Source organism: Zalophus californianus, chromosome 2, assembly GCF_009762305.2.
Source record: "Zalophus californianus isolate mZalCal1 chromosome 2, mZalCal1.pri.v2, whole genome shotgun sequence".
NCBI classification, from domain to species: domain Eukaryota; kingdom Metazoa; phylum Chordata; class Mammalia; order Carnivora; family Otariidae; genus Zalophus; species Zalophus californianus.
The window spans coordinates 13,982,699-14,002,094 of record NC_045596.1 but is presented as its reverse complement, the minus strand read 5'-3'; the positions used below and the strand labels follow the sequence as shown (position 1 = coordinate 14,002,094).

General features: G+C 39.5%; 1 protein-coding gene across 10 annotated transcripts in view; it reads left to right on the top strand.

Moving 5' to 3' along the window:
• Window positions 1-12,510: 12,510 nt before the first annotated feature.
• LCORL (ligand dependent nuclear receptor corepressor like) overlaps window positions 12,511-19,396 on the top strand; it is a 163,411-nt gene continuing 156,525 nt past the window's right edge. For 6 of the 10 annotated variants that reach the window (XM_027597595.2, XM_027597591.2, XM_027597597.2 and 3 more), the window contains exon 1: window positions 12,511-13,751. In XM_027597595.2, coding sequence (XP_027453396.1) covers window positions 13,601-13,751 — 151 coding nt within the window. In that variant the 5' untranslated portion in view covers window positions 12,511-13,600. Of the gene's footprint in view, window positions 13,752-14,694; window positions 14,808-19,396 lie in introns of those variants that run through there. The other 4 variants (XM_027597594.1, XM_027597592.2, XM_027597593.2 and 1 more) reach the window with 4 other exon arrangements.

Genomic DNA, 19,396 nt, shown 5'->3' with positions numbered 1-19,396 from the left:
GGGTCACCTGCTCCCAGAGGAGGAATTCAACACCATAGGAAGCAGATAAAAATTGAGAATAGGAGAGAGAATGATCTTAAAGGGAAATCGAGATGTAACTTCTAAAAGTTGCAAATACTGCACACAAATACTGTACTTTTATGCCATAATCCCAAGAGCAGATTCCATGACTTATCACTGAAGACTCAGCACCTAGTGTAGTAGCCCTTGACCAATGTAGGTGCCCAAAATATTTATGGAATTTTTATGTGTGAGGTATTGCTTTCTGACTAAAAGATATATTTTATGATTAGGTGTGTATCAAATACCGCCATTTTAAAATCAAATCATCCATTTTGTACACATGCAAGTTGTTTAAGATAACACTATAAAAAATGAACAGTATTTTTGTAGCTGTACATAAATTCCAATCATACTAAATAAGCAAAGTGGAATTCTGTTCCATTTTTTTTTTTTTTTGAGGGGAGGGCCATGGGGAAGGGGCAGAGGGAGAGGGAGAGAGACAGAATCCCAAGCAGGCTCCACTCCCAGCTCAGGGCCCAATGCCAGGCAGATCCCATGATCCCGAGACCATGACCTGAGCTGAAATCAAGAGTCGGATGCTTAACTCGCTGATCCACCCAGGTGATCCTGTCAAATTTTTATATATATAGTTGACCCTTGAACAACATGGGTGTGAACTGCATGGGTCTACTTAAACACAAATTTTTAAAATAATACGGTACAGTACTGTAGATATAGTTTCTCTTATGGTTTTCTTAACATGTTCTTTTCTCTAGTTTCTTTGTTGTAAAAAATACAATATATGATACATATAACATACAAAATACGTGTTCATCAACTGTTTATGTTATCTGTAAGGCTTCTGGTCAATAGTAGGCTATTAGTTAAGTTTTGGGGTAGCCAAAAGTTAAACTTGGGTTTTCAACTATGCAGGGGGGTTGACACCTCTGACACCTGCATCGTTCAGGAGTCAACGGTATTGCAGTTTTATTTGAACCAAGAAAGTCATGAGAAATCCATCCCAAAGAAGTTGACATTTTGGAGGGCTTTTTATTTCATTTTTAAAATCTATCTTAACTTAGAGTGCTTTACAGCCAATGCTTTAAAAGAAAATGCTGCTTCAGCATTAAGTTTTACATAATCTTTAAAGTGCCAAAATAAACCCTCAGACAGATCAAGGGATTCATAATAGAAAAAAGAGTCTGCTTTTTTAAATGCATAAAGAGCACCTCTGAAGATTTATTCTCAAAAGTGAGTATGTGCAAACCAGACCCCTTTGAGGAATAGAGGTGTGCTAACAGGCATTCTGTCTTAGCAAATGAGCTTCTCCCAACAACATGACGCAACTGTTTCATTAGCTGCATGTAGGCAGCTTGATTCCTCTCTCATCCTAGTCTTTGTAGAACCTATCTGGGCTGCTATTTAATGCTACCAGGCCAAATTCTTTCTTCACGTCTTGCTGCCAAATAGAACCATAATTGTCATCAAGATGTGATCATCTGTTTCATATTGCTTTAACTCATGCTGAGTGGAAGCACCAGTGTGATTTGCCATGTCATTTCAGCTCTTATTCGTGAAAAGTAGAAAACATGGGAACACTTCTTTTTATTCCCTTTTCCAAATCATAAGACTGTAAATAAATTAACATTGTCCTATTTGAGGTATTGTACTATTTGATTACAGAAAGAAAGATGGCTAGAATGGAAAGAGGAGGTTTTTAAGGAGGATATTTGCTGGGGGAGGGAGAGAATAAAGACTCTACTTAATAGAATATAAAAGCTTTCACAGACCAGAAATGTCCTGCCCAGTATAGTAGCTTCTATCCACATGTAACTATGTATTTACTTCTATTTTTTTAAGGATTTTATTTATTTATTTGACAGAGAGAGACACAACGAGAGAGAGTACACAAGCAGGGGGAGTGGGAGAGGGAGAAACAGGCTTCCCACTGAGCAGGGAGCCCAATGCAGGGCTCCATCCCAGGACCCTGGGATCATGACCTGAGCCAAAGGCAGACACTTAAGTAAGACTGAGCCACCCAGGTGCCCCCACATGTAACTATGAAATGTGGCTGATCTGAATCGTAACATGCTGCAAACGTGAAATACATATAGAATTTCAAAAATTTAGGACAGAAAAAGAATGTAAAATATCTCAGTAATAACTTTTATATTGATTATATGTTGAAATGATGATGTTTTAGATGTATCGGACTAAATAAAATATACTCTTAAAACTAATTTCACTTTTACTTTTTAAATGTGGCTACTAGAAAAATTTTAAATAGTGCATGTACCTTGCAATGTGTCTCACATCACGTTTCTATTGAACAGAGCTGGTCCACAATATACATGCCAAGAAATGAGAATGGTAAGATGAGATATAAGGAAAAATAAAGTCACATTTAACAAGCATTCTCAAACGCTATTTCTGTTCCAAAAGGCATATTTGGAGGAATATTTGTCTCTCATAGAGGTCAGGGTAAAGTAGGTAAATTTTTTTTCAGTAAAGGAGCTATTTGTTTTTGCCTGTCTGGATATCTATATTCCCTTCTTCTGGTTAATGGTGCCCTGGTATTCCCTTGAGGAACCATCTCTCCCTCATTTTGAGTCCATGTGGTTTTGATGAAGTTGATTCATGATGCTAGAATTTGACCCAGTCCTAACCAATCAGAATATTTCATTACCTTTGTCATAATAATTGGCTCAGGAAATTGATAAAAATTGGTCAACTGTGAATCAGCTCTAGATTTTGGGGTGACTACTAAAAAAGAGGTGTTTGGTAATCTGGAGGATTAAGTCTTTAACTACTCATGGCCACCTTAGCCAGGGGAGAGCTGATCCAAAAATGAAAACAACCAAGAAGAAAGCAATGGTAAGAGACGAAAGCAGAATATTTTTGAGTACCTGGATCCATTCTATGACTAAAGCTGCCATCTGGAATTTTTCAGAATTTTCATAAATTCCCTTCCTTGATCAAACAAACTTAAATTTAATTTCTGTCCTTCAAAACAAAGAAATCTGACTAATGTAAAGGGATTATCAAGTAAGTGAACAATCTGCATTCATACAATTCAATGAACACTCATAGAGGTTTGTCTGTGTTCAAGCAACTGTGTTGAGTGCTGATGGAGGAAGGCACAAAGTTGTTTATTATTAACATCCATCCATCCATCCATCCATCCATCTGTCCATCTACTGAGTAAGCATCATTGAGATCCTCTTCCATGCCAGGCACTATTTTAGACACTGGAGAAATCAAAATAAAAATTCAAAGTGACAGACATTGAGTATCTTTCTATTTTCTAAGCTATCTATGGGCCTATGATTAGTTCTTTTTGCTCTCTCCAATAGCACTCCAATTTCCAGTTTTTCATAAGTTAAAGCTGTTATATAATTTCTGTTCCATTTTTGTCCCAGGAAATTCTTCCTTGGATCTTTCCATCATCCTATTCACATTTGGACTTGTTTTCAGGGTCTGCTGCCAACTCTCCTCTGGAACTGCCCTTTCTCATCTTAGGAATTCCTTTCACCCCTCTCTTATGTTGGATTCCCTGTTTCTTTGTTATGAAGAAACACATTCCTGAAAAGGAGTATATGGGAGGTAAATATTTTGAGACCTTGCAAGCCTGAAAAATATCTAATTTATTTCCATAATTGACTGATATTTTTGATGATTTTAGAATTCTAAGTTGGAAGTCATTTTTAATTTTGAAGACATTGTTCCATTGTCATCTGTTGAGAAGTCCAGTAGTACTCCATTCTTTATCCATTGTACATGGTCTACTTTTACCCTCTATAAGTTTTTAAAATTTTCTCATTATTCCTGGGATCCTAAAATTTCATGATTATGTGTCTTGGAGTGACTCCTCTTAATCTAGAGGCTTAACTTTCATTATTTCTTTGATAATACCCTTCCCTCAGTTTGCTCTGTTCTCTCTTCCTGGAACTCATGTTGGTCAGATATTGGACTTCCTGGATTGATCTTGAAATTTTCTTATCTCCTATTGTCTGTCCCCATATCTTTTTTTAATGCTACTTTGAAGAAATACTCTATCTCAACATTTCCATTGAATTTTGTCTAATTTCCTCTGACATATTTTTAATTTCCAAGAGCTCTTTCTTGATTTCTCATTGCGCTTGGTTTCCATGGCATCTTGTTTCAAAGTAATTCTTGTTTTAATGATGCAATATCTTCTCTTATCTCTTTGAGGATGTTAATTATAATTAATTAGAAGTTTTCTTCTATTCCCTGAATCTTCTGTTTTTTCCCTGAATTGCTTTTGCCTGCTTGTTTTGGTCTCTTTCAAGTTGCATATTTTCCTCAAACGTCTAAGGGCTCTTAGCAGCCAATGCATACTTATGAATGAAACCCTTAAACATTTATTGGAGGCTCCGCGTACATGGGTGGGCTGTGTGGCTGGTGGACTTTACTCTGAGTAAAATGTGATCAGGCAAAAGGCCAGTTTTTCACTGGGGAGATTTTCAGATGTCAGCATCTGTAAGTCTTTTCTGTGATACTTTTGAATTTCTCTTGAGAAGCATCTCCAGTTGCCTGTTAAAAAGTACAAATTTGGTTATGAGTATTGTTAGGAGCAAGCTGGAAGGAATTTAGCAAACTTTTACTTAATAATGTGTTCAGTTAGCAACTTTAGCCCCACTTCTTCTATATTTGGTGTCCTCAAATCCATAATCATTCCAGTCCAATTTCTCCACAGAACAAATAGCCTATCTCTTGCCAGAGTTGGGATAAAGCCTAGCTGTATCTGGTGGGGAGGGAGTCTAGAGGAGGAGGTGGTTCTCACAGCTCTTTACACTATCTTCCAACCAATCCCAGGCTTTTAGCCCTATTTCCCACCTCAACCGTCTGCCTTGTTGATCTCTATTTCCTGGGAGCAATGGAGAAAGAAATCACGGAGACCAGTGATACTCAAAATAGTTGCTGAGTTTTATATTTAGATTTCTTTTTCTTTCAAATTTCCGATTTAGAGCTTCATGACTATAGTGCGTAAGAATAAGATCAGGTGATTTTGCCTACTCAATTTGAAAGCCTATAACAGGATAATATTAGACTCTTCTTTACCTTCCATAGTTCCATACGTGAGTATTAATTACAATTTAAATCTTATATTATAATTTAAATCTTCAAATATGATATAATTTTGACATAATTACAACAAAGTTAAAAGGTGTTAAAGCTATACCAACTTCACATTTTTATTCCCATCTTTTCTTTATGAAGGTAAATCATAGTATAATTTAACAGCTTCTTTCTTTTCTACTTTTATTTCACCTCTATTCTCTGGGTGGATATTAATATGGGCCACTATCATACTCACTGTTTAAATAAACTTTTGTGATAATATTTCAAAATAAACTTCTTCAATCCACTGGAGTTCACTTTGGAGGTATACTGCTGGGCCTCTTCATGAAGTATTGATATTTTGTACTATTTTCATATCAAAATAAATATATTCTGTATGTTGAAACTGAGAACCAAATCTTAGCTATTGTCAACAACATGGAAAAACAATTCCAAATTTGCAATTGTTCCTATTTCTGCTCGTTATGTCATTTTAGTAAGTAAAGTAATGAGATTTATTCATATAAGACATTATGGTTTATTCTATACCAGGAGTTTCAACATGCAGAAATGCCAAATGATGTTAATTTCTTGGTTTCAAATATAACCTCTGTAAAATGCAACCATGCCATCTCCTTTTGTTACTGTCTCAACATTAAGGATGAAAAGAAATTTGGATTTAGGAGTAGGGCTTGAGAATGGTGGTGGGGTGGGGGGGTGAAAGAAGTCTTATATCTTTCATATTTTCTTCTAAAACACCCAAATTGTTACCATTTCATTTCAATTCAACAAATGTCTCTTTGGTACAAACTAAGTGTAGAATGCAGGGATACAGAAATGATGACAACCCAGGCCTTGACTTCACAATCTGCAAGGTGATAGAGTGGAACAATAGGATACATCCACAAATAATTATAATACATGGAAGAATGTGATAACACCCATGGGAAAAAGTATAAATAACATGTTTCAAGAACATGGAAAGGAGTATTATGATTTTGTTTGGAGGTATTGAACAAGCAGGGAAGCCTCAGATGGGGGGCAGCAGAAAGCCTAGTTTGGTGGCGTGATAGGGACCGCACTTCTGTGTTTGTGTTACTATCTTCTTCCAAATCAACAGCAGTCCCTCATGAAAATCAGGTAAAGTCCATGTTTTTCACTTTCTGATTCCTTACAAGGCAGCTTTATCACCTTCTTTTCTGCTTTGCCAACGTAAAGTAGTGGTTAAGTTTGGAAAGACAAAGATGAAAATTCCAGTTCCACCACTAACTAGCTAAGTGACATTGGACAAGTTAACTTCACTGAGCCAATTTATAATTCCTTCTCTGCAATATGGGAATAATAATAACAGTACTTATTGCATAGGGTTATGGTAAAGGTTAAATGAATTAATAATGCAGATAAGTGTTCCAAAATATGGTGGCTATTATTATAGTAAAAGGAGCCAAGATTAGGAAGTAGGAAATCTGATCTTTAGTTTGAGTATTGCTACTTATAAACTGTGTGACCTACACAAATTGCTTATCCTCTCTGGGCCTCAATTTCCATATCTGCAAAAATAAGCAATTGACCTGTAAGATCTGTACTAGTACTCTCTAAACTATAATAGTCTAGGTGATATGGATGACATTTTTGTTTGATTTTGATACTAAACTATGCAATTGGATTAAATTGGATCAAATTGCCATCATTAAGCACATAATACATTGAAATTATTATAAGGCTGAAAATGAAAGTGATAATAATGAGTTAGGCTGGGGGAGGGGTTTCAAGTGGACACAAAAAAGAGTAGTGATAGATCAGCTCCTATTATCATCTGCCTTGATACAAGAGCAAATAGATGGTAAATAGTATTAAATTCAGATGCCAAGCTCAAAGGTGTATGATTTTGTTTAAAAAAATTAGAAAATATGCTTACTCTAATTTCATATTGGTTATCCTGACAGTTTGGGGCCTAAATCTTCTTAATACAGTGAAAATTGTATCCAACAAAAAGATATTTAATATGAAGATGGTAACAGGGTACAATAGTAATGCTTAAAAAGTACTTAAGGATATAACTAAACAAAGAACACCAAGAAAAAAGTCTGAGATACCACCCTGAGATGAGTGACAATATTGGATCAACTATCACGTCCTTTTATATATACTAAGAATAATCTTGGAATAGGAAATAGGTAGACATTATAACGTAAAAAATGAGGTGCATCACTATTTCTGCTTTCTCAATTTTTATTCCCTGCTATGAAATTTTATCTTTGTTACCTGTAAAATGTGCAAAAGAGATGTTGATGATATCTGGAAATGCATCAAGAAGACAAAATCATTCATCTATTTTAGATATCTCTAATTATTTAACCGAAGCATTGAAATTAAATGCACAGCATGTATATCAGAGTTGATAATGTCCTTGGAGTCCATTCTCACAAAAGAAAAAGAATGCTGAGAAATCTTTGGCTCATAAACCCAGATGAATCTAAGATGTTTGCATAAAATTTAGCATAATATGATTATGTGGCTGATTAGAAATTTTCTGGAAGGGGCTATGTTCCATGCCTTAAATAATTGGTTGATCAAATTTGTCTTTGATTTTTCGATCTCTGATCAATGCAGTGCATTATAGTTCAGAACTGAAGGAAATATAGTAAGTTGTGTTACTTTTAAAGCAGCTAATAAAACTTACTGAAAAAATGATTTCTCAGAATTATGAATCATTTTATAGTTAATTAAGGCATTGAATATTTATGCCTTATAATTAAATATATCAAATTCATACAAAAGTGTTTAGATTTTATTAAATTAGAAATGTATGTTTGTATGTTACATGTTGATAATTCATTATTGAGTAGGTATTTTACAATCCTACTAGTATATTGGGGTTTTTTTCATTCCTAAGTAAAAGAATAGCTTTCATTTTTGGCTAGTATCTCAAAAAATATGACTCTAGTCATACCCCTCTGTAAATTTTGTATTTCTCTACAATGGAAACACGAATATTTCAAACTACTCCAATTTATTTGTATGTTTACATCATATTCTATAAAAATGTACCCCAGATTAAGAATTAACTGCCCAGGGGCCCCTGGGTGGCTCAGAAGTTTAAGTGTCTGCCTTTGGCTCAGGTCATGATCCCAGGGTCCTGGGACTGAGCCCCACGTTGGGCTCCCTGCTCAGTGGGGAGCCTGCTTCTTCCTCTCCTCCCTGCTCCTGCTCTCTGTAGCTATCTGTCTCTCTCTCTCGAATAAATAAACAAAATCTAAAAACAAAAAAAGAATTAAATACCCAGTGATCACATAAATCAAGAAACTATTAATTCTGCCAGCAGTTTATGTCTATACTTGGTACTATATGAAAAGTATTGATATGCTGGGACGCCTGGGTGCCTCAGTTAGTTAAGCGCCCAACTCTTGATTTTGGTTCAGGTCACGATCTCGGAGTCTCAAAAAAAAAAAGAAAAAAAGATTCTCTCTCTCTCTCTTCCCCTCTGTCCCTTCCCCACATGTACCTCTCTCTCTAAAAACAACAAGCAAACTATAACTGTTTTAGGTAGATAATAGTGAACTTGGATGGATGTTCATGGTGGTTTGATTATAGTAATGACCCCAATTTCCTCACACCTTTCTATATCCATGCCATTTGTTAGTGTCCTCTTGTTCAGATCTGGGGCTTGGGCATGTGATTTGCCTTGGCCAATGGAACAGTGGCAAGCAAACAACGCAAGCAAAGTCTTGAAAAGCATTTGCATATTACTCTTTTGTTGTGCTTCACATGCTGCCACTATGTAAATAAGCTCTAGCCAGCCTCTGGATGATGGGACATGGCTCAGTCATTCTCATGACCCCAGCAAACAGGGAGCCAAATTCCAGACCAGAGTGAGGCCACCTTGGATCATGTAGCTTCCAGGATTAGCAGTTCCAACCAAGATCAGCAGAGCCTCTGCAGATCAGCAGAACTGGCAATCTGACTTTTAGACTTTTGAACAATAACACATGGTTGCTTTTTTAAGCCACTAAGTTATGGATTGTTTTGTTACACGGCAATAAATAACTGACATAATGTATGTGGGAAATAGCAGAACAAAAACATCTTCCAAAGAACATTAACATTTTCTTTTTTTTTAAAGATTTTATTTATTTATTTGAGAGAGAGAGAGAGAAAGAGAAACAGCATGAGAGGGGAGAGGGTCAGAGGGAGAAGCAGGCTCCCTGCCGAGCCAAGAGCCTGATGCGGGAATCCATCCCAGGACTCTGGGATCATGACCTGAGCCGAAGGCAGGCACTTAACCAACTGAGCCACCCAGGCACACCAAACATTAACATTTTCATATCATGTATCTGTTGTTATAGGAAAATTCCTTTGTGTAACTAGATTTTCAGTGTAGGGGACCATCTTGGATATGACCCTTTTCCTATCCTTGGGTTTATAGATATTCTAAACATTTGTCAAATCAATAAAAGAAATATTAGGCACCAATTAAGTCCCTGGAACAGCACTAGATGCTGAGAATACAAGAGTGAATCAGCTAGACTCCTATCTCTCTGTTTATTGAGCTTACACTAAAGTCAAGTTATTGGATTATTATAATATACTTTGTGGTACTTGCCATGGAAAATTCTTTGCTCTTCTAAGTCAAGCTGAGTTCCAAAGTTGGCTCCATTTATGTATTTCATTATATATGGCCATGATCTTTCCCTTCTCTCCAGAAATTCTTCAGCAATGATATTCATTAGTTCTGTTCATTGATATTTCTATTTCTCATTCTTCAGGGGAACACAGTAGCATTGCACTTTCCCATATGCAGTAGACTGCAAAAGTGGCAAATTATTTCTTTTCCCCTATCTGCATCCATTTGCAATTTGTCTTCCAGCTCTTTGTGTTAATATAGCTCGGCTATATGATTTGCTTTAGCCATTGGAACTGCAGCGAATGTGACTCAAGCTGAAACTTATAAAGTGCTTGTGTACTGGGTCTTGCTCTCTTGCTGCTCTTAGAACACTGTGAATGCAACCTGCGAACAAGCCCGGGCTAGCTTCTTGATGATGAGGGACACCTGGCCTGATTGCTCTGTTGTCCCAGCTGATAGTCAGTTCACTCCCAGAAACAGAGCTGCCTTGCTGACAGGCAGCTAATCACAGATACCTAAGTGAGCGCAGCGCAGGCCAGCAGAAGTGTCTGGCTGAGCCTAATGCAAATTGCCATTCCATAGAATCACGAGCTAAATGAATAGTTGATGTTTTAAGCTATTAAGTTTTGGAGTGGTTCGTTATGCCCTTAAAGCCATCTGATATATCACTCCTTTGAAGTTAGGCATAGCCACATGATTTGCTTCACCCACTGAACTATGTCACTTCTGGCAGAAGCCTTTAAGAGCTGGACTGTGATTCAGCATCTTATTTTTCTTGTCATGGTGACTAGGGTGCTTCCAGATGGTGGGGTTTCATAAACTTGGGTCCCTTAATGGACATGGGACAGTCCTCCCCATCCTCCCTGATACTGACTTTTGGAGAACATACAGTTGAAGTAAGAAATCTTTGTTATGATGAACATTGGGTGTTATATGCAAGTGATGAATCACTAACTTCTACACCTGAAACCAATTTTACCATATATGTTCACTAACCAGAATTTTTCTAATATTTTATTTATTTATTTGAGAGAGAGAGAGAGCAAGCAGGGGGAGCGGCAGAGGCAGAGAGAGAAGCAGACTCCCCGCTGAGCAGGGAGCCCAATGCAGGACTCCATCCCAGGACCCCAGGATCACGACCCGAGCCAAAGGCAGATGCTCAACCGACTGAGCCACCCAGCCGCCCTCACTAACTAGAATTTAAATAAAAACTTGAAATTAAAAAAAAAATCTTTGTATTAAACCTCTGAGATTTGGGGTTACTGTTACTAAAGCATAACCTAGTCCATTCTAATGTAGAAATTGGTACCCAGAAGGTATAGTTATGACAGAAAACTTAAAATATGTAGCAGTGACTTAGAAACTCAGTGGGTGGTAGCAAGGAGACTATTGTTAGAGTCTGGAAAGTTGGCCATCCATGCTAGCTGTGGTAAAATATTTGCTAAAACTATTCATGTGTGTCTCCCATTCTTCCCCTTTCTACATAGGAATGTTTACCATGGTTATTCTGTCCCTAATCCAGCACTACATGTTGAGCGTGCATAGGTCTATAAACAGGGAGGATAGATACTTTCTCTTCAACAAGAGAAGCTTTATCCTGTTCTAATTTAGGGACTACCAAGCATCACCCAGAGATGCGGAACTTTGAAATTAATGCCATTACTGAATAAAATTTTTGATTGTCTCATTTGTGCAAGGAGTTAAAGTATTTTGTAGTTTAAGTTGAATCACTGTAAACTGATGACCAGAAGAATGAATTGCAGTAAGCATTGGTCAGTTCACCAGTAAATTTGGGTTATCTTCCTTCTGGACAAATAGAATTATACTTCCCCGTCCCTTTGAAGTTAGCATGCCCATAAGATTTGCTTTTGTCAAAGAAATGTGAGTGGAATTGACTTGTATAACTTTCAGGAAGAATCAGTTTGCCATTCATGTCCTTTTTGCATATCATGCAAGTGGGGAAGTTCTAGAGATTGGAACCTTCTCAAGCCTTCTGTTTGCTTGGTGAGAACCATCTGTAGTGAAACTCCTCTGCCTCCCTATCCCAACCCCAGCTCCCCATGAGCAGGCAGGTAAGCAGGAAATATCTTTTTTGTTGCTGTTTTAAGCCAAAATTTTTAGATTTTTTGTTACTGCACTATAACCTAGCCCATCCTAACTAATGTAGATTACTGTAAAAGTGATCATGAAAACTTCAAAGGCCGATCATCTTGGCAACTGAGTGGAATCTGTAACTGAAATCATCCACTGATAATTCCAAAAGCACTTTCACTAGTGATTTCACTTGCTTCTTCAATTGTGACCATTCTGGAAAAAGTGACTGTGAAATTCAAATTTCATTCTTTTCTCCTTGTGAAATGTAAAACTACATCTTCACTACTGAGAGGTAATGATGAACAATGAAATACTTTCTCCTAAAAAAAAAAAGTAAGCAAGCAAGCAAGTAAGCAGGCCAATAAGGATAAGCCGCAAAAAAAGGGAGGGTGACACTGAATGCATAGGAGTTTCTAAGAAGAGTAAAGCATATTTCCCAAAGACTTGTGCATAAATTTCCACTAATACACAGTACTTCTCAGCAAACTTCGGGTGTTTTAGCTTTGACTTGACACCTGCACATATACAGAAACCCCTGCACTCTGGTGCAAAAGTGAAAAAAATGTTATTGGAGTTTATATCCAATCAAAAGTTTTCAAAAAAAAAAAAGAAAAAGAAAGAAAGAAAAAAGTTTTCCCTCTCTCTGAAGAAGAAATATTTTCTGTAGCACAGCGTAGAATTTATTTCATCACATTTGTGAAGTGCTAAATCCCGTGCCACCCACCGTACGAAGGTCATGAAAGTGACAGATGCCAATATACGGACGTCTCAATTAGTTGCTGTCCCACGGGAGTTTACATTTTGCGGAGCATAACAGTTTCTTTTTTTGGAGTTTTCACCCAGCCACACCCAATCCTCCGGTAAACAATTTTCAATGAAAAGCCCCTCATCTTTTCCCTAATCCTTGCAAATATTCTCGCTTTGCTAGATCTCTTCACCCTGGAAACTGAAGTCACTGTGGGATCTCTCTCTGGATATATGGCAGTTCTTTCTGATGCAGCCGAATGGCCGGCTTGATCTTTCCCTGCGGTGGCAGGATGACAGTGACCCCCAAAGTTTCCAGCACTTAAGGCACAAAGCGCAGCCTGAACCCTAACAGGGCAGACAACTCTGGCGGTTTCCACCGCTCTTCTTATCGAGGAGCCCAGGGAAGCTAAGGCGACTGGGTCAGACTCGGCGATGCGGGCTACGCAGTCCTGTGCTCAGCGAGTTGGAAGCTAAGCGCACAAGCTGCACAGCGCAAAGAAGTCAAGGCCAGTCTGCAACCCCACTGTGAGAGAACTGTGCCCATCCCTGCTGGACTACAAGAACCGGCATGCATCGCGTAGCGGCGGCAAGCTCCGCTCCGGGACCCCGGCGCAACGGAGCCTGGGAAGTGAAGTCTCCGGGCGGCCCGAGTCGCGTCGCGAAATCAGACGGGAGGCGTTGCTAGTCCGCTCCACGCCGGTTTCTGGCCGGGCTCCGAGCCTCTCTCTCCCGCTCAGGATTTTCGCGGGCGGCGGCGGGAGCAGTATGGCTTGCTTGAGTAAACTCCGGGAGGAGGAGGGAGACGGGAGTGGATGGGGAGGCGGGGTCAGCGGAAGCGGCAGGTTGCTTCCTTCTCCTCACGCTCCCTCCCCGCCTCTCCCTGAGGGAGCGGTGGGAGGGGGAGGGAAGGGCATAGGGAAGGTAGTGACACGTGTCAATCAACCCCCCCTCCGGGGGGCGCGCGCTCCGGGGCTCGCGCCGAGGGCTCGCGCCCCTGCCTCGTGCCTGCGCCGCTCGTATGTAAATGAGGGCGCGTGACGCGGGACGCAGATGGACAAGGGAAGAGAGAGAATGGCCGCTGCTGCCGCCGCTGCTGCCGCCGCCGCCGCCGCTCAGTGCCGGAGCCCTCGGTGCGCGGCGGAGAGGAGAGGATTCCGGCGGGAACTCGACTCTTGGCGCCACCGCCTCATGCACTGTGTAGGTAAGAGAGACACGGGCCGGAGCCCTGGCTCCGTGCGGCGACGGCTGCCGCAGCCCGAGGAGTTTGTGGCTGAGGGGGTTAGTTGAATCTCCCGTTCGGGTCAGTTCAATGGGGGAGCGCGATGGGAGCGGCGGCGGCGCGGCGGCTCCGGCGCTCGCCTTTTGTCTGGGGGCTTCTCGCCCGGCGCGGTTCGCGCTCCTTCCCTTCTCAGCTCTTGGGCTTCTCAGGAACTGTTAGTTCGGACCCGCTCGCTGAACCCCCGAGGAAACCGCTCGCTCGCGCTCTCCCCGAAACTCCGCGGCGCCCCTCGCAGCCCGCCGTCCACCCTGTCGGGGGGCAGGCAGCGGCCCGGTGGGTCGGCCTCGGGATAGAGGGGAGCCGGCTGGCAGGGCCGGCGGGAGGAAGGCGGGCTGGTCCGCGCCCCCGCCGGGCGCACACACACCCCCTTCTCGCCGCCGGGGGCCGGGCCGGCGGACGCGGCCGAGTTCCCGGGAACTGGGACCGGGGAGACCCCCCGGGCGCTCGCGGGGCGGGGGTCGCGGGTGGGCCAGCCGGGGGCGAGGGGCAGCGGGGGCGTCGCCCGAGGGGCGGGGGCACCCAACTCTGCCCTCTCGCGCTCGGCGGCGGCGGCGCTGTGTGTACCCCTTTAAGAAGGAGCTGCTCGAGCGCTGACGGTTGGGATTTGAAGTTCTTCCTCCCTCTTTGGAAGTCTGGACGGATGGGGGGTGTTGCCATGGCGACGGCACCCTTCCCTCCGCACCCCCCTCCTTTTCCCCTCGCGGACGCCCGGACGACTCTGGTCTTCTTGTTCTGTCATGTGATAGACCCTTCCCTGCACAGACACGCACACCGCCCTCCCCACCTCCCATCCCCGTTCTCTTGCAATTCCGTCTTCCCTTTTGGTGGGGTCGGAATCGTTTTGCTACAAACTTCTGGGCTTGGGGCTGTCATTCTGCGGGTTGCTCGGGGTGGCAGGAGATTGTGGGAACTCCCCACCGTGCCGCGGTCGCTTTTTTTGTCTGAGTGAGACGTGTGCGAGGAGCTGTTACCCAGCAGGTTGGTTTAGTGGGCACAGAAGGGACTGTGAGGGTTATGGGATGGGGTGTGTTGTGCCTGTTTGTTTTGCAAGGGGGTTGTGGGTTGGAGAGGAGGAACAGAGGTAGAAAGGAAGGTTGCATTGTCTTAAGGACTGGATGGGTAGCAGTAGCAGCTTGCTCGACTGGCGATTAAATCTTGGCATTTGGAGTTGAGGAGTACCTTATTGCCTTAAGAAAACAACTCTCTTACCTTGTTTCCATCTGTTCTTGCGCCACCTCGCGCCCCTTTTCCCCACACCCCCCTCAGATTTGTTTGGTTAGCGCCTGAAGATCTTTCTTGTTTTTCCCTAGTGGAAAGGAGACCGTGGTAGAATAAACCAGTACAGCTTCAGCTTAGAAATGCGCACTGCAGAATACGGTGGATATAGAAAAATGTACAAGAAGGAAGCTTGCTCCGACTAGGAGCATTTAAGTTCACTTTAAGCGATAAACTGTTTTACCCTTATAAAATATATTTTGGTCTTATTTAAGGAAACATTTTGGGAAATAGCTTTAGTCAAGTATTTATAAGTGATTTTAGTTCTTAGAAAAAGTAAAAAAAAAAAACCCTCACGGTGTTCTTTTATAAAAATGTTAAGCCAAGTGTTGCTAGTGCTTCCTGAATACAAAATGGACCCATTTTTATAATTGCTTATGTAAAGATCTCTTCCACTGACAACCTGTTCAGAAATTGTTGAGTTCCTTTGGTGGGAATCAGGCAGGATGACAGCGTTGAAACACTGGCTCACGATATAATTCTGTCAAGTTTTACGGAGGCACACAGTGATTTGTAGATGTCTTCGGTCAGTTTTTATGTTTTGGAATACTTTAGGGTTTTTCCCTTTTCTTCTTTAGATACATTAAGTATGGCTCTGTATCACAAAAATATGTGTAGTTTTGAAAAATAGTCAAATTTTAAACACGATATTGGATTTGATGGAAAAAGGGATTTAGAATATCTTTCTGCCTTACCTCCTTAGTTAGACATACAAGTAAGATTGGAAGACGTTGAAAAATGAGTTGATGTGTCTTAACATGCAATCTCTATATATTTTTAATGTAATGTATAACTGTACTGTGTTTGAAAGGAAATTTTTTCTTGGGCTTTAACTATATTTGAGAGTGGTTTCCCATAGTCCCAGCCAGGAGACCTAGTAAAACCCATCTCATACTTTGTTTTTGTCATTGTTATTTTTACATAAACATTAAAACTCTTTTAAACAGGATATACACTTGTTGATTGGGTTTTTTTCAGTATTGTATATGCGAAGCACTTATTCACAGTGTGAATTAGGATTAAATGTAGTTTATGTGATTATCTTAAATTACCTTTTGCTATTAACGTGCTTATATTCAATACTTAACTTTGTAAACATATTTACAAAAAAGCCCAAATCTTTTTCCTTTTGCATGTGTGTGAATATTTATATGTATATTTATATATGCGTATATACATATATATTATATATTTATATTTCTGTATTGAATATATTCAATGTTCTTATTGCTTGAAATCATTTTCATAAATTATACTTTCTATAATTTGGAAAAGAAAATGATCCAAAAGTTTTATTTTTATGAGACAGAAATTGTAAGCAATGTCCTAGGCTCATACAGCAAATTAGTATTGAGCCGGTAGTGAAGTTTTAAATCTCAATTTTTAGCCAGAGTTTTTAAAGTAATCTGATTTTTTTTATAACTCATATATAATATTCCAATTTCATAAGGGAAAAAGTTCATTTTAGTTGTCATGACTGCTGGTAGTTAGCTAAGATGCTTGACTCTTGATACGGAAAGTGATTTTTGCTTTTCTCTATTTGTGGAACTCATGTCTTTAGGTTAGATTTGTGACTACGCTGTGATTTATTCCTGGGTTTTCTTTTTTACAATTTAATTGAAAAGTTCTACAAACTCTTATGTCCTAATTAATAGCTCTATTTACAATGTGCTTTTTATAATTTATTTTTCTATAATCATCCTATACAGTGCTATAATTTTGAGTATGCTCGGCTAACAAATGTTTGCATGCTTATTGGATATAGTAAATAGTATCCTAGTATTCAGTATGACATTGAGCGATAACGGATAAAGTCTTGGGTCTTATGGAATATATAATGCAGTTAGTATCTGATAAGTCATTAAATTTAAAACAAAGTAAAGTCGAGCATAAAAGAAATGCGTTAGCATATTTTTAAATATTACCAGGTCTTGTATGGTCTATTAGGATATTCAGTCTGGGAGATAGGCCAAGTTTTTTGTTTTTCTACTTTTTGCTAACTTTTAATTTTGATAAAATTTCAAATTTATAAGGAAAGTTGGAGAATAGTACAAGGAACTCCTATATACCCTTACCCACATTCACCAGTTGTATTACATTATGCTGCATTTATCATTCTTTCCTTATATCTGTTTTTTTCTGAACCATTTGAGGATACTTTAGTGACATCATACCTCTACCCTTAAATTCTTCAGTGTATATTTCCTAAAACCAAGGACATTATCTAACCTAACCACAGTGTAAATTATTAAAAATGACATAATACTATTATCTATTTCATAATCCATGCTCAATTTTTATCTCTTTTATCTATAAGCTTCCCCTACCTCCTAGTCCTGGATCATGTATTGCATTTGGTAGTACTATCTCTTTAGTCTCTCTTAATCTGGAACACTTCCTCAGCCTTTCTTGTTTTTCTTGACCTTGACATTTTTTAAAAGTACAGGGTGGTTATTTTGTAGAATGTCCCTAATTTGAATTTGTCTGTTGTTTTCTCATGACTAGATTGCTTATACATATTTGGCAGAATACCTCTAAAGAGATGTTCTCTCTTTATCAGTACATCATATCTTGAGGTTCATGATGTTGGTTTGTCCCAATGTTGGTGATGCTGGCTTTGAAAATTTCGTTAAGGTGGTATTCTCCATATTTCTCCCTGAAATTTATTATTTATCCTTTTGTAATTAATAATGTAATTTGTGGGAAAATATTTTGAGGAACAGAATATTAACATAGTCTCACCAATATTTCATCCACAAGTTTTAATATACGTTCATGATTTTCTAACTTCGTCATTCCTTCTCTAATTAATATTTGGTATTCTGTCATAAAGCAATCTTTTCTATCTCCTCCATTATTTATTTATTTATCCAGTTATTTATATCAGCATGAACTCATGGATTCTTTATTTAATGGTTAAATCCATTACTGTCATTACTTTGATTCCCAGATTGTCTCAGGTTTGGTCTTTGGGAGCCTCATCAAGCTGGTTCCAATGTTTTTTGACAAGTCTCTCTTCTCACAACCCCTCTCACCCTCATCTCTCAAATGACTTTTTGAGCACTTCCTTCCTGCCAAAACAAGATATTCCAGGTTCATCTTGTACTTAACCTGTCCCAGCCCCGACATAAACCATTTCTCCAAAGAACCCTCCGTTCTTTTTTAGTGGAGAATAGATTTAGATACCAAAACTGAACAGGTTTCAGGACTGTTTTTTTTTTTTTTTAATTATTTATTTGAGATAGAGAAAGAAAGAGAGAGAGTGAGCAAGAGAGCAGTAGTAGGAGAGCAGAGGGAGAGGGGGAAGCAGGCTCCTCTCCGAGCAGGGAGTCGGACGCAGGGCTCGATCCCAGGACCCTGGGACCATGACCCCAGCCAAAGGCAGATGCCCAACCAACTAGCCACCCAGGCGCCCCAGGACTGTTTTAAACCCTATTTTTTCTGATACAGAAGCTAATACTCAGTGTAACTGATTTGCCTAAGGTTGCAACAACAAAACAAACTAGCAAAGATTTGATTAGAATCATTCTATAAACTCCAGTTTCTTTTCTAAATATCAGTGTTGTCCAGTAGAAATATAATGGGAGCCAAATATTTTTTTTAAAATTTTCTGGTAACCACATTTGAAAAGCACATTTTTTAGGCCAATATCCTCAAAATATTTTAACATTAATCCATACAAAAATTATTAATGAGTTAGTTTACATTCTTTTTTTAATATTGAATTTCTGAAGTTAGGCATTTTATACATCTAGCACATCTTAATTTGAACTAGCCACATTTCAGGTGCTTAATAGCCACATGTGGCCAAGTGGCTACCTCATTGGACAACATAGTTCTATAGTATAGTAGCTCCAGCCAACTCTTGATACCATGGTACCAATTATTTCAAATGTGTTGATAATAACCAAACCCACAACTTAATTTATCTTTCTCCATCTTTTATTTGTATAGAAAATACTGCAAATAAATAGGCTCTGGAGCTAGACTACCTGTGCTTGAAGCCTAGTGTTACCATTTACCAATGTGGACAATTTACTTAACCTCCCTATACTTCAGTTTCTTATCTGTAAATTGGAGATAATGAAGTGGTTTGAGAATTAGTTATGTTGATATATGTTAATATGTGTCTACCATATAGAAGGCATTCCATAAATATTAAGTATTATTATTATTAGTGATTTACAGGGGTTATTAGCAGCTTTGAGCTTTATGTTTTTGCCAATAGATTCTTTCTGGTGGGAATGCTGATAATAAAAGGATCATGAGGCATATTAGAGGAAAAGAGAGTA